Source organism: Miniopterus schreibersii, assembly GCF_964146895.1.
Source record: "Miniopterus schreibersii genome assembly, chromosome: 4".
NCBI classification, from domain to species: Eukaryota; Metazoa; Chordata; class Mammalia; order Chiroptera; family Miniopteridae; genus Miniopterus; species Miniopterus schreibersii.
In genome coordinates, this window is record NC_138105.1 from 61,565,628 (window position 1) to 61,581,123 (window position 15,496).

The 15,496-nt window shown below is 33.7% G+C and overlaps 1 protein-coding gene across 11 annotated transcripts in view; it reads right to left on the reverse strand.

Annotated features, from left to right (window-relative positions):
• The window catches only part of HMBOX1 (homeobox containing 1), a 156,674-nt gene that overhangs the window by 80,699 nt on the left and 60,479 nt on the right, over nucleotides 1–15,496 (reverse strand). For 10 of the 11 annotated variants that reach the window (XM_081135868.1, XM_081135867.1, XM_081135863.1 and 7 more), the window contains exons 2-3: nucleotides 12,542–12,621; nucleotides 4,030–4,506 (exon numbers count right to left, since the gene is read on the reverse strand). In XM_081135868.1, coding sequence (XP_080991994.1) covers nucleotides 4,030–4,506; nucleotides 12,542–12,564 — 500 coding nt within the window. In that variant the 5' untranslated portion in view covers nucleotides 12,565–12,621. Of the gene's footprint in view, nucleotides 1–4,029; nucleotides 4,507–10,613; nucleotides 10,676–12,541; nucleotides 12,622–15,496 lie in introns of those variants that run through there. The other variant, XM_081135864.1, reaches the window with a different exon arrangement.

Genomic DNA, 15,496 nt, shown 5'->3' on the forward strand with positions numbered 1-15,496 from the left:
TTAAATAAAAACCCATTCCCTTTCATTTCCATCCATGGAGATAAACAAAGCATATTTTAAAGTGTTTTAAAGATAACTTTGAAAGAAAAGCTACTCTATACATATAAACAATATGGTAAGTGATTATGACTTATGGTACATAAGTACCCTACCTACACAAGTAAATACCCCAGTTAGGGCTATCGGTAAACAACTCGGAAGAAAGTCTCAGAATCTTGTATAAAATGCTAACATACATTATTATAACACTAAACTCATTTCAATTGTTATTTTAAAATATATAGACAACAGAACAGATATTTTAATAGATGTACACTGATATTAAAAGATATACACCTACATATAAATATATATATTAATAGATACATTTAAAAAATATTAACATGTGAAATGGGTCGTCAATCTAAAGCTAAGAGCTTTAAAGTCCTTCCTAAAACGTTATATTCAATGCTCTGCTGAGAATTCTAGTTTTCCTTTCAAGTTTTCTACCCTGATCAATTCAAAAATGGAAAAAGTTCCTTTCTTTTTTATTTTTTAACAAGTTGATCAGGCGTTGCTATAATTTACTCAATTTCTACAAAAAAAATTCCTTTATGTACCTTAAAATTATTAAAAGTGTTGACGCAATGGGTTATGAAATTTGAAAAATATATCTTATAATCGAGTGCTATGGAAGTTGGGCAATGTTGAATGTGCAAGAAGTGAATTATACAGGGTGGGGCAAAGTAGGTTTACAGTTGTTTGTATGGAAAGTAATACAATTAATAAATAATACTATAAGAATAAATTCCGTGTTTCCCGTAATCAACAACTGTAAACCTACTTTTGTCCAACCCCGTACATAATATATGTAGAAATGGAGGCAGGAAGGCATTCGGGTACCGAGTACCTATTCTCCCCACCTACAGACGACCACCAAATTCAATCCACTATAATATCAACACAGTGTTGAGAGATCAGCAAGGGCAGTGTACCCCTACATGAGCACAGGACACTCAGAAAGATCCACTGCTTAAAAATTTCTCTAACATTCTACCAAATAAAAATTCATTTGGTTAGGAAGTAGCAAATGTCACAGGAGTTGAGAGGGAGGACTTAGCCCATTAAGGCATTTGCACTTTGTCTTAAGTTACATCAACCACTGTTCCTAAAATCTTGTTGAAATCAACAGACATAAAAAATTTATTTACAGAGGCAACAGATAAAAGTGGCACATTGGTAATAAAGACATGAATTAGAATTCACGCTCTACCACCTAAAATTTACATTTTCTTGATCCAATTATTTAATTTTTGTGGATCTCAACTTCTCTGCTCCACCTCACAGCATGGTTGTAATGATTAAAGTGAGAACAGTCATGCAATAAACTTCTCCCTCCAACCTAAGGATTGTTATTATCATCAAACTTAAGAAAAATGAGGGGTGGGCACAAAAGAAGAATGTAGGTGTGGGTAAGGGTACAATGGCAGAGGACCACAGAGAGCCAGAAGGTCCAATGAAACGCCAAAATGATTAGAGGACACCAAAATAGCTAGTTCTAAGAAACTGAAGCAAAGATAAGGAAGAAGATAGTGTCCTAACTATGCAACAAAGTGGCAGTATGTAAATTAAATATTAATAACAATATATAAACATGTATGTATCTACTGATGAAAATTGAATGTATGTAATTGCAGGATTTAAGTACAAATCCTTGTCATTGCTAAATAGGTTTTCTGTTTATTTTAAAGACATAGTTGAACTACAGTATTATGTCAACCTAAGAGCTAATAATGAAGTTTAGACCTTGGCCAATCTTCCAGAGTCTTTTGTTAAAAAGAAAGTTTTCCCAAACTTCTTGTTAGTTTAATACACGTTTGGGAATTAAATGTTATGTCAAAAGTTTATTCAAAACAATTAACAGCAGCAGCAACATAAAGCAGGCTAGCATCCTCACAAATAAACTTTATTGCTGATATCCTCTCTACTCAGGAATAAAAGCTAACCTCCTTATATTTCAATGACTGAAGCAATTTTATTTGCCCAAATGATTATCTCTCTTAATCTTAACAACAATATATGTTAAATTCGAAAAGAACATGTGAACTTTGGCTTGCTGTTTTAATAAGTGAAAATGAACCCAAAGTCAAACTGATCTCATATAAAGTTTCAAAAGCCTAAATAATAGGGTCATATATTCTATGAAACTATTCATTAGAGGAATTACGTTGGAATCTAGATACAATAGTCTATTTAATCCAGTATTCCACGTAGGCAGTTCCATCTTGAAAATAAGTTCAGGACAGTTTGTTTAAAAGATACTACACCATTGTGGTACCACCCGACAGAGATTCCATATGGCAATATTAAGTCATCATTATACTATCTTCAGGTCTTAAAATCTTTAGGGAGAACTGTAACTCACAATTACAGGCTTTAATTTTATTTCTGACAAAGTCCTGTAGAGCTTCTTTCATTATGTACTGTACTATTCTATCTGCAGTACAGGCATACCTCAGAGATATTGTGGGTTCAGTTCCTGACCACCACAACAAAGCAAATATCGCAATAAAGTGAGTCTCATGAATGTTTTGGTTTCCCAGTACATATAAAAGTTTACACTATACTGCAGTCTATTAAGTGCACATACCTTAATTTAAAAATGCTTTACTGGCCGGCCAGGCGTGGCTCAGCAGCTGAGCATCGGCCTAGGATCCAGGAGATTGCAGTTTGATTCCCGGTCAGGGCGCATACCCAGCTTGCGGGCTCGATCCCCAATGACCGACTCATCATTGATGTTTCTATCTCCCTCTCCCTCTTTCTCTCCCTCTCCCTTCCTCTCTCTGAAATCAATAAAGATATTTTTTTTTTTAAAAAAAGAACCCTTAAAAAATAAAATAAATAAATAAAATAAAAATGCTTTACTGCTAAAATATGCTAACCATCATCTGAGCCTTCGGTCACTCATAATCTTTTTGCTGGTGGAAGGTCCTGCCTGGATGTTGATGAAAATACAGTATCTGCTAAGTGCAATAAAACGAGGAGGTATGCCTGTAGCAATAATCTACTTAAAACAATGCTTTTATCATCTCTATTCCTAAATATCTATAAAAATACCTTAACTCCAACCAAATTAGCCATATTTGTATGGAATCCAAATCTTCCAAAACCTGTACTGCCAAATATCCTACTCCTATTACCAAAGTTGAACTCACCTACAGTCCTTTTAAGACAAAACACATCTTGCCTATTCTACCTTTTATTATTCCCTTAACTTTAAGGTTAGTATATTTCAAAAGAGAGGCTAACTTTTAAGGTTTAGCTCAAATTCATCCATTCACTTAACATGTTATGCCCTTACCACGTGACAAGGACAGTTCAGATCCCAGAGACACAACAATTGAAAACACATGGTTGCTGTCCTCAAAGTGTCCCAGGTCCAGTGTGAAGCCAACCCTAACTGCCTCTGTTGAAAGTGAACTACTTCTTTTCTCAAGTATTTAAACCCTAAGTGCTTAATAAAAGATAACACTAAACATATACATGTGGCAACTATTGCTAAAACTAGAACTTTAGCTTCTTAGGCATAGAAACCATCTTTTTCTTCCTAAGAACACAACTTTTTATACAAGAGGTGCTTAAAATTATTTTCTTGATTGGTATGTTGGAGGGAATAATTGAAACTACATTTATCATGATAAAATCACCTTATCTCTTAGAAAAAGTACTTACAATAAATTAAGGAATAGAATGTGCCTGTTAGCAATGCTGAAAATTCAGATATTAGCAATTACAGCCATAAAGACAAGGCTAACCTTTGCTTTGATAAACAGAATGGAAAAGGCTTATTAAGCAGCAAAGTGAAAGGGCTGAAGTGGAAAAGAGAAAATTTGAATTAAAAACATAAAATTTGAATTTTTCTTTCATCTCCAAAGTGGGCAGGGGGAAATCACAGTTCTTATAAGTAAGTAGCTGAAATACAGTTTATTACTCAAAAACAATCTAAGAACACAGACATTTTGGGGACTCTGAATAAGCAAAGGAACCAACCTCATTAATTCCTCCACTTTATCATCTACATCTAGGTCCTCTTCTGAGGCTTCAAAACTGTATGACCTCTGACCCATGCTGTTTGCATGGTAGCGAGTTGGTGACATCTTTCCATTGGATGTGGACAATCTCTCGTTATTCTCCCTCCCATTCTGATTGGTAGTGCAAGGCTGTGGGGAGGTATCATAACTGTTGCTAGGTGATGGGGACATTCCCGAATGCTGGGTCTGTGTGGAAGCTGTAGCTGTAGAGGAAGATGCTGGAACATTGTTGGTACTATTCCCATATGAACTTCCTCCATAGCTGGACCTCCTTCCAAACTTGTCACTATGCTCTTGATCAAGACGGTCCAAAGTTTCCAAGGCATGGAGGATTTCATGTTTAGTCATTCCAGTACGCCGAAGGCGCTGAAGGAGATCTATTTGTTCTATGGTAAATCTGGGTTCATCTGTATAGTGAGACATGGTTTCCAACAAACTAAAAAAATAAAAATTAAAAATAAATAAGAAATAGTTCCTTTATTTACAATATCCATCAAAAAACATATCACTATAGAGAATGCCCAGCAGAAGATGCTGGGCTTCTTCATGTAAAGTGTTTAGGACGTTACTATTATAATGACCCAAAATTTCAGTTATGGCAGTAATACCTAAACAACAGATTACGTAAATACACTATTAAATCCAGGCTATGAAATTATTCATAGGTGGTTTTTCCATCTCAAATTTATTATTCTACATTACAGTATTAATAGAAATTTGCTGAAAAAATACTTTATATTATCTTGTTTAACTAAGTATCAACAAAACAGACCTAAGGACTCTAAAACTTCATTTATTGCAAACAATTTGATAAGCTAAACCCAAGAAAATACTAATAACCAGCAAAAATATTTAAATAGAAAAAAGAGGTACACAAAAAGACTTACTAAGCACCATTTCACCCCTCACTTAGTAATAGGCTTAATAATGAAGCTACGCATTACTGTCATGAAGCAATGCATTACTCCTGTGTTTGTAGTGATAGTTATCATCATTTTAGAGCATACTCTTTCTACGTACAAAAATGTTTACTGTAAAACAGTATGCAGTATTATCATAGCAGCAGCCTCATACATCTCAAGTTTACCATGTCTCTCGACTGCAACATTTTCTCTTGTGCTGTTTTGTACAGTAACATGCTGTACAGACTTATAACCTAGGAGTACAGGCTATACCATAAAGCCTAGGCATGTAGTAGGCTATACCATCTAGGTTTGTGTAAGTGCACTCTACAATGTTCATATAACAATGGAATCGCCTAACGACAAATTTCTCAGAATGTATCTCCATAGTTGGCACGTGACTGTTACAAGTTTAAGGGAGTTGTTGTATATCATTAAAAAACCCAACTTTCCTATTTAACATTTTTTAAGTGGTGATTTCTTGTATTTATATAGTTCTAGTGCCAAACAGTATACATAGGCTCTCAACTAAATGTTTGCTGATGGAAATAAATGTCAAGACATTTTCTCCCAGGTAAACATATACTCTGGGCCAGTTCTCCTAAGCTACTGGAGATGTTTCTTCAACCCTTTACATTAAAAATGTATGTAGTTGGGGACGTGCAGGAGGCAGCTGATCAAGGACATCTTCATCATTGATGTTCCTGTCTCTCTCCCGCCCTCTTCCTTCCTCTCTTTGAAATCAATATATATTTTTTAAAAATTTTTCTAATTACTTAAACATTCACATCTAAGAAGGCATTGGACAAAAGTTTCATATAATGCAATCTCACCTAATCCTCACAACAACCTTCTGTGATAGATTTTCTTCAATTTTATACTGACTGACTGAGTGGTTTTGTACCTTGTAAAATTCTGATTAAGCAGCAGAAAAAAGACTTAAACATAGATCTTACTGACTCCAAAGTCATACATTGGTCTGCTTTCCAATATAGGTAGGACTTACTGGAATCATGTGATTTGGGATATAAGTCTTCAGTTAAAAACACTTAGAGAAAACCACTCTACTAATAGACTAGGGGTTCTAGTAATAGTTTTTTATATTTAAACTCTTTGTTTCATCTAGAATTTATATTTACTTAATGATGTGAAAAGATTTGAGCTTTATTTCCCCAAAAGGATAGCTGGTTGTATCAATATGCTTTATTGAGTAATATGGCTCTTTTCTTGTGATCTGAAATACCACTTTTTTCATATACAATATTTCCACATAAACTGTATCTAACATTTAGATTCTCTATTTTATTCCACTGGTTATTTTGTCTTTCAAATACTTTTTAAAATAAGCAGGCAGAAATCTAGAATTTTTATGTGAAACCACTCTAATTTTAGAGACAGGCTCATTAAAAATAAAAACATACACATTTTGTGGATCCAAAAGAACATATTTCAAGGCCACAGTATCTGCCTTATATCTATACACATTATCTTCTGCTTTCTTCAATACTCATTTCTGACCAACTATCTATCATAAAAGTCCTTATTTTCATAATTATTTTTCTCGATGACCTAAGTTTTTTCCTCCAACTATTTTATAATAAAAAATTGTAAATATACAGACAAGTTGAAATATATTTACAGTGAACCCATATACTAACCACTTAGATTTTACCATTAACACTTTATCATATATCTATCCATTTCCTTATGCATCCATCCCACTATTCGTCTTATTTTTTGATGCATTTCAAAATCAGTTCTAGACATCTGTACGCTTCCCCATAAATATTTCCGCATGCATATCATTGACTAGAGTTCGGTTTGTTCAGGTGTTTTTTCTTTTGAGGTTGACTGTACATAAAAGAAAACACACAATCTGTGTTAACCTTTCTATGAGTTTTGAGAAGTAGGTACATGTGAAATTCAAATCCCTATGGAGATATAGCATATTCCCATCACCCCAGGAAGTTCCCTCATTTTTCTTCCATGTCCCTTTCCTTCAGTGGCAACCACTGGTCAAATTTCCCCACCACCACCATCAATTAGTTTGGTCTGTTCTAGAAAATCATATAAATGGAATTTCTATGTACTCCTTCATGTAAGGCTACTTTCACTGAGCATAAAGTTTTTGAGATTCACATATAATGTTGTATGCATCAGTAGTTTGTTCCCTTTTATTGTTGAGTCCACTCTACTTTAGACATTTGGACAATTTCCAATTATTAGCTAATCTAAATGCTTTGGCTATTATAATTGTATTCTACTAATTTTCTTAACTTAATATATCATCCCTATAATATACCATCACCTACCTGGTTGAGGGAGAAAACTTTCAACCAGAGTAACTAATTTACTTTTTCTTCTGACCAATTTCAAAAGAACAGTACACCTTGCTTAACACAAATGATCTGTTATTAAAATGTTCTGTGTTCTATGCTAGTTACATTACACAGGTGCATTCACTGTGAACGTTCACCAAGCTGTACACTACCGACCTATGCATTTTTCATTAGATACATTATACTTAAAGTTTCGTGAAAAAACTATTAACATTTTCCTAATGGCTTATAAGAGACACTGAACACTTTAGATTCTATTTGTCTGCTCTATCAAGTGCTTAGGAGTACAGTAGTCCTCCTTTACCCATGGTTTTGCCTTCTGCTGTTTCAGTTACCCATGGTCAACCAATGCCTCAAATATTAAATGAAAAATACCATAAACAAACAATTCCTAAGTTTTAACCTATGCGTCATGAGTAGCATGATGAAATATTGCACAATCCTGCCCCATCCTGCCTGGGATGTGAATCATCCCTTTGTCCAGCATCTCCACACTTATAGGCTACCTACTTATTAGTCACTTAGTATCCATCTTAATTATCAGATGGACTGTCAGGTACTGCAGTGCTTGTATTCAGTTAACACTTATTTTACTTACTAATGGCCCCAAAGCTCAAGAGTAGTGATGCTGACACTTGGGAGATATCAAAAAAGCTGTAAAGTGCTTCCTTGAAGTGAAAAGGTGGTTGTCAACTTAATAGGAAAAAAGATTGTATGCTGAGGTTGCTACGATCTAGAGTAACAACCAATCTATCCATGAAACTGAAAGTAAAAGAAATTCGTGCTAATCCACTAAGAGAGACTACATTCACATAACTTCCACTATATTGTTACAAGTGTTTTACTTTATTTGCTTTGGTGCTAATCTCTTATTATACCTAATTTATAAATTAATCTTTTTCATAGGTATGTATATATAGGAAAAAAGAGTGTATATATATGTATTATCCGTAGTTTAGTACTACCCATAGTTTCAGGCATCCACTGGGGAACTTGGACCATATCCTTGTGGATAAAGGGGGAATGCTGTTTATTGATCCTTAATCCTAGTTATTTTAAAAAGTAGCTGCCAAATCCCTCTAGCAATCCAAATAATTTACCCCTTAATTTATTAATTTAGTAAAATGAGGTATCTATAAATTACTCTTTTCCCTTAAAAATGAAGGCTTGTCCATTGCTAACTTCAGTCTTCATGCTTTCAAAATACTTCATAAGGTGACCTGCCCTTACTTTCAAGAACTATTTTATATATACCAAAAAAAACCCCACCAATCATAATACTGAAGGGGATCAAAGTTTTGCCACCTCAAAATGTACCTTTTGAGATACTGATTTTAAGGTGGTTACGAAGAAACAAAGACTCAGCAAGAACCTTCGACCCTCCCCCTTTCCTGCCTAAGGAAAGTCAGAGAGAAGTCCTGCTTCAGGAAGTAAACCTTAACATACTCACTCTAGAATTTTCACCTTAGCCTAACATGAATTATATATGGTAGACAGGAAAGATGCATGCAAAGGCCTGTTCTGCTGGATTCGCCCCTTAGTCCCATTGTTTTGGGGTTGCCTAGTAGGACTTTGTTTGCCATGTGTTCCACTCTTTCTTGGCTACCTATGAATTGCCTATTGCCCTTAGAAATCCCCAGACCCATGTCCCCCTTTCCTCCTTTATCCAAAATGGCATATAAACCTCAACTGCTGAATGATTCTTAGGATCTCATTATGATACCACGAATGTACATGTGTATAATAAACTTTGAACATTTTGTCCTGTTAATCTGTCTCTTAATTTAATTATAAGCCCAGCTAGAAGAATTCAGAAGATGTGAGGAGAAAAAATTTTTATGCTCCACAATATTTTCCCATCCTATTTATGTCAGAACAGATAGTAATTTGTATATCTCTCTGTATCGAGCAGCACTTTATATTAGCATGAAACTAAAATTATACGAATTTAATCTGTAACTAAAAAGTATTCATGTGAAAGCGGGAATTAGAACTAAAGATTCTACAGTATCTGAAACAATGTAATATTTAATATCATTTCAGATCGATTGATGGTGGGACACACTTCTATTCCAAAAGTCACAAAAGAAGATAAAAGAAAGGACCTATTAATTTTGTCTGCCTAGAATACCTCATTGTTTCCAACTACATGTTCTTGGGGCTGCTACTCACAATACTCTACTTCCTGGCCAATGGAGTGGGCACACAGCCTTGCTCTCTTCAAAATATTCAGGGTAGACTAGTGGACAGTCACTATAACTACGTACAGTTGCAGGAAGATGCTAATCTGGTACATTCCTCACCATGTGGAAGAAGTCAGTTTGTAGGAGACTAAAGCAGCCAAGAAAAGAAATACAGAGGAAAGGAGAAAACAGTGTTCATATCTCTTATTCTAGTAATTCCTAAGCCCCTGCTACATTCCTGCTCTTCTTGCTGTATTATTATGTAAGAGAATAAATTTCCCTTTATGCTTCACCTTGTTTAAATTAGATGTCTGTGCCTTGCACCAAGAGAGGCCTCTGATACTAAAAGATACATCTGAAGTAAAAAGATCTAAAATTGCTGGAATGGAATGTATGATCACTATCAAGTAGAATGATAATGGCATAACAAGCAGATCAAATCATATATATATGACGCTGGAGGTATAATGTTTTACTGAGAAAATGCCAAGATTAGAAGCTTTCTTGGATATTGAGAATAATATTCCGAAGTGCATTATTATAAACAGACACACATTCTGTAATTTCCAAATTTTATTTCTCATAATTTACCTAGTTTCAGCACATAATCATGCAATTATGGCAGTATATGACCTACAAAGGTCATCTAAGTCCATGACACCAGCAATTCTTTCATAACAGAAAAAGATAACATATGTGAACTGAAGTAATTTTCGTATGTAGCACAAGGACTGTTCATAGGATGAGAAACATTTTCCACTTTAAATTACTAATCTGAATGCAAACTCAGGCCAACAATAATTGAAAATGTGAGAAGAATTTCAACACTGCAATAACAGACAATGTTTAAAGCATAGAAGAAACAATTAAATTCAGGAATTATGGCTCAGATCTAATCAGACCATAATACTAAATCTGTTCTACAATAAATTTTATCCTTACTTGTATATGTACATAAAACCTTCTTGGATAAGGCATGAGGTCCAGAACACACTTTCTTAAACTAAATTCTACACACATGTAGAGGAAAAAAAGTTTAAGTATTCACAAATAATTCACCTTGAAATCATATGCATAAAAATGACATTATTTTCTTACTTGTAAAGCATCAACACTTACTGGGATTTTATTGGATACACAGCATTTTCTTCAGCTTGATTCTGCTGTCTTTATTTTTTTTTAATCTAGAATGACTAGGTAAAAAATGGCCTAGCCATAAGTTAGTTTTGTTTTGATTACACAGAATTTACTGCATGATGATTTAACACATTCTAGAGTCAATCACAATATTCATCGACTAAAGATGTATTCAGGTCCTTTTCACTATTTATAGCACATTACCCTCTTTCACAATTAATATTACCATCAAAGGAGTGGCAAAGTAAGAAAATGCCAAGAAGTGAGAGAATAAGTAAGAAATGAAGATTTACTAGGGACTGAGCTTGAAAGTTTGGTAAAATGATTCCATAATTCAAATCAATACGAGAACTGATAAAAGCATAAGAATAGAGGCTATGACAGTAGATATAAGAATGTTCTTTTCATAATAAAAAGACTTGGAGAAAAACAGGATTACACTCTAATGTGTCAATCACACTTTAATAGTTACTTCTAAATCACCACTAAGATAGAGATTTCTTTGTAGTCACCTTATGCATGTTTTGGGGGAAAAATCCAAGTAAAAACACACAAGTTTACAGAGGGGAAGATATAAATTAAGTGTGGAATCAGAGAACTGGAGACCATATAGAAACAAATAATTAATTCAGCTAAGATTTACTAGGTACTTCCTATGTCAGACCTTGTATGAGACACAGAGGATGCAACAAGAAACAAGGAAAAAATTTCCTGGTCTCATGATGCTTACATTCTAATGACGATATTTAGCCCGGCCAGGTGTGGCTCAGTGGTTGAGCATCGGCCTAGGATCCAGGAAATTGAGGTTCGATTCCCAGTCAGGGCACATGCCCGGGTTGTGGGCTCCCTCCCCAGTCTAGGGTGTGCACGAGGCAGCTGATCAATGATTCTCTCATCACTGATGTTTCTATCTTTCTCTCTCCCTCTCTCTGAAATCAATAAAGATATATTTTTTAAAAAAGAATAGTCATTTAAAGTAAATTGTTAAAAAAATAAAAAATGAGGGGTGAGGGGAACCACAGCCCAAAGCCATGCAGTGCCTTCCCACTTGCCAAGGACACAGCTACTTAGCATAAACTCAGGCTGCAATTCACTTCTTCTGGGCCTATTCCAGAGACTTTTCAATATATGACAGAGGGGGAAAAACTTGAATAAAAAACCTAAATGATAAGGAAAACCTATCTTAATGTCTACTTACTGGAATACAGAACTGTCAACCAAAACAGAAGGAATTTAATTGAAACAGAGACTGCACCAAATTTTAGAAAATACTTATGCTAAAGGCACTCTGCATTAGACTCTAAAGATGCACTTAATGAGCTAATAGATACTTTATCTTCTCTAATATCTGAAATTCCCGGAATACTTTTATTCAGAGGCCTATTTAATATGAACTAGTGGTTACAGTTCATATCCTAGCACACAAAAAACCCTCTCAACATAATACCACTATCTCAATTTGTATTTTTTGCCTGACTCCAAAGAAAGGCTAGTAACTACATTAGCTAACAGGCTTAACTACAGTATTATCCTCAGTAGATAAAGAAAAATGGCTAAGGTGCTAGGAGTTCGCACATAAAAGGCAGTATTAAGATGCTTCCAGTATCTTGCTTGTCACAAGGAATCTAACACTAGCTCTCTCAAATGGCTAAACATCAATTTCACATGTTTCTAGGCTATTAAGCAGTTTAAAGTAATACATAATTTCATGTTCAATGAAAAATTAATGCCAGACTTCAAAGTTGAAAACAGAAATGGTGAAAGAGAAAGTTGATAGATTTGAAAATTCATCAAAGAAATTACCACATTATGAAATTCTTCCCACTCTACAAATGTCTGCTATCATTTTTTAATCATAATCATAATGATTTAACTTTATTAAAAACAACTGAGAAAGACTAGATACTTACACCACTGGGAAGGAACTGAGCATACTTTACATGAGGTGAATCAATATCCTTTCTAGAGATGATCAACGTTATTTACCATTCTGTAGAACAAAGACAAAAAAATCCAGAAATATTTGTTAATCAAATAATGAACACAAATTTTAATTATATAACTCAAGGATATTAACGTTTAACATCAGCTTAATCATGTCTTTAAAATTATTTTGTAATTTTGAAATGAAACACTGGCTTGAAGTACAATTTCAAAAACAGAAAAATACTAGTGATAGCTTTCAAAATTATTCACTTGGGAAAAGTAATGAAAATCAGACCCTTGAATGTTTTAATCTGTTATCAGACATCACCCTAGAAAGAGCTTTACACACACCCAGACGCACGCATGCACTGTAGTGACATTCGAGATAATTCTTTGATAATAACATCAGTGCATTTACGTAGAATCCTATAAACAAAAAACACCACAGCATGATTGCAGCTAAAAGTTTTAACTGTGTGGTAAATTCTGGTGTCTTGTTCCAAGAATATTACTTATTTTACTGCTAGCCAAATGTTCAATGACTTAATATCTTTAAGTTTCAATTTCCCCAACAATCAAACAGGGATAACAGATAACTATTTCAATAAGCTACAAAAAGTTAAAACATTTTCAAAATGGTGGTGATGAAATACTTCACAAACTATCGAGTAGCAGGGGTTATTACCACCAATTTTAAAAATGATGAATACCTACATTCCATTTAGATTACTGAACACAGCACAAGTTAATAATGGAGGAATTGAGTCTAGTACTTTCCATTTCTGCTTAGCATTCTACTACTTTATTCTCCATTCAGACATTGTGACCCCTTTCAATTCAGACATAGATCTTAACAAAAAATGAAATCTATTCATGGTTTAGGAGCTAAAGATCATGTATCACTGACTGAACTTATTAGCAGTTTCAAACCACAATCTACAGAGGCAAATATTTCCATTAACTCCAAGTTAAGATTATAAATTAGATGAAAGTTAAAAATGTTGATGTCAAAAACTCTGACATTAAAATACACATTCAGCACTGAATTACATTAAGCAAGATCAAAGTGTCTAACGGTGACTAATGATATATGTGAAATATACAGGATAAAGTTAGAAACCGTTCACATTTGTGTATCTTAAATTGTAGCTTTAATGAAGTTCCTGTTGTACTTAATTTTCTTGCTGACTTAAGAAATACCTGTCCTAAAAAAGTAGATACAAAGGACAAAGAAATCTACTGATTTCCTAGACAAAACAGCAACACTAAGCCACAAAACTGATTACTGGTCAATACACATTTTTCAGTCCTGCTCAAATTCAGTTAAAACAGTATGGGTAGGTAAGTAGCTACCTACCCTTACATTGGCACAAGGTAATGAGTAAGATATGATCCCAGCAGTGTAGGAGCTTATTACACTATGGGGAAAGATCAAATAAAAAGTAGACACACACACCCCTCTAATAAAAGGCATAACATGAATAGACTAAAAATATGAAGTTTATGAGAGTAACAATTTAGAAATTAATTTAGGTTACAGAGAACTGGGAAAACTTCTCAGAGTGAGATCTCAGCTGTTATCTGAAGATTAGAGTAAGACTTGCACCAAACCAAGGTGTGAAGGAAGATGAGAATCACTGGAAGAAAAATTCCAGAGAGAAAGAACAGTTAAAGGACATTATGGCACATGTTTACAAAATAAAGTAGAACCAAATACCATAAATTAAAGGTAATTAAAAAACTACTATACAAAAATACATTAAGACCAGCTGGGTTCTCAGCAGATTCTTAATCTTTAAAAAAACATAATTCAAATAATATTGAATCATAGAAAAATACAGAAAATGCTCCAATTTATTCTATGAAGTCAAAATAATACCAAATCTCAGAAAGGTAGTACATGAAACATACCATACACCAGTTTCACTTAAATGTAAAAATTCTAAGTGAAAAAAAAAATCAAAAAATCAAATTAGACAATAAAGTCCAGCCACGTATCAAAAATACAGTAACACACTACCATAATTTATTGCAGAAATGGAAGAGTGGTTCAACATAAGCCAATATACCAACATAGTAAAGAGAAAAAAATCATATGATTAATATCAGGTGCTAAAAAGGCATTTGGTAAAATTCAGAGACCATTTTCAATAAAAGCTCTATGGAAAATAATAGAGAGAAAAAAATTAAACATTTTTGGAAAAAAAGAACAATAGCCAACTACCCTGAACAGAAAAACACTAGGACTATTTCAAATAAAATTATGATTGTATGCACACACGATAAATATATGTGTTTATAGTAATATGTATGTTATGTATATATCTATATCAAGAACTTGCTTCTATATGGAAATCTGATGATCTATGGAAGGGATCCAACAAGAGTGGTTATGCTGAAAACAGTGTAAAATGGACAGATAAGGGCAGGATAGGAAGGAGACTATTCACAGGAAACTTTTAAAATGATTTTAACCATATAAATGTTATTACTCATTCAATAAATCAAATGAACAAAATTAGAAACTAGAGCAGGAAGTCCACTAAGCAGTTTATAATTCAACACTGACTTGACGATTATAGTAAACATAAATACTGTAATGAAAGAGAAAAAATACCTTTTGCTAATGATTTCACCTAGATTTTACTAAATCTAGGTGATATTGCTAAAATACCTTTTGCTAATTGTTTCACCTAGAAAACTGAAACAATTCTAGTAAAAGAAAACTAAAATTAAAAACATAAATTGAGAGGTGTAATATCATACACTTAAAATTAATAAAAATTTCCCCTAGTTTAGCAGGAAACACCTAAAAAACAATGGGGAAAATATTTCATTCCTGGTAGCTTTTCCCCATATGTACAAATAACTGCATTGAGAAATAAGCCCAATAGATTTTAAAAATTTTAATATAAGATCTTAAAGCTATAAAGGAGAAA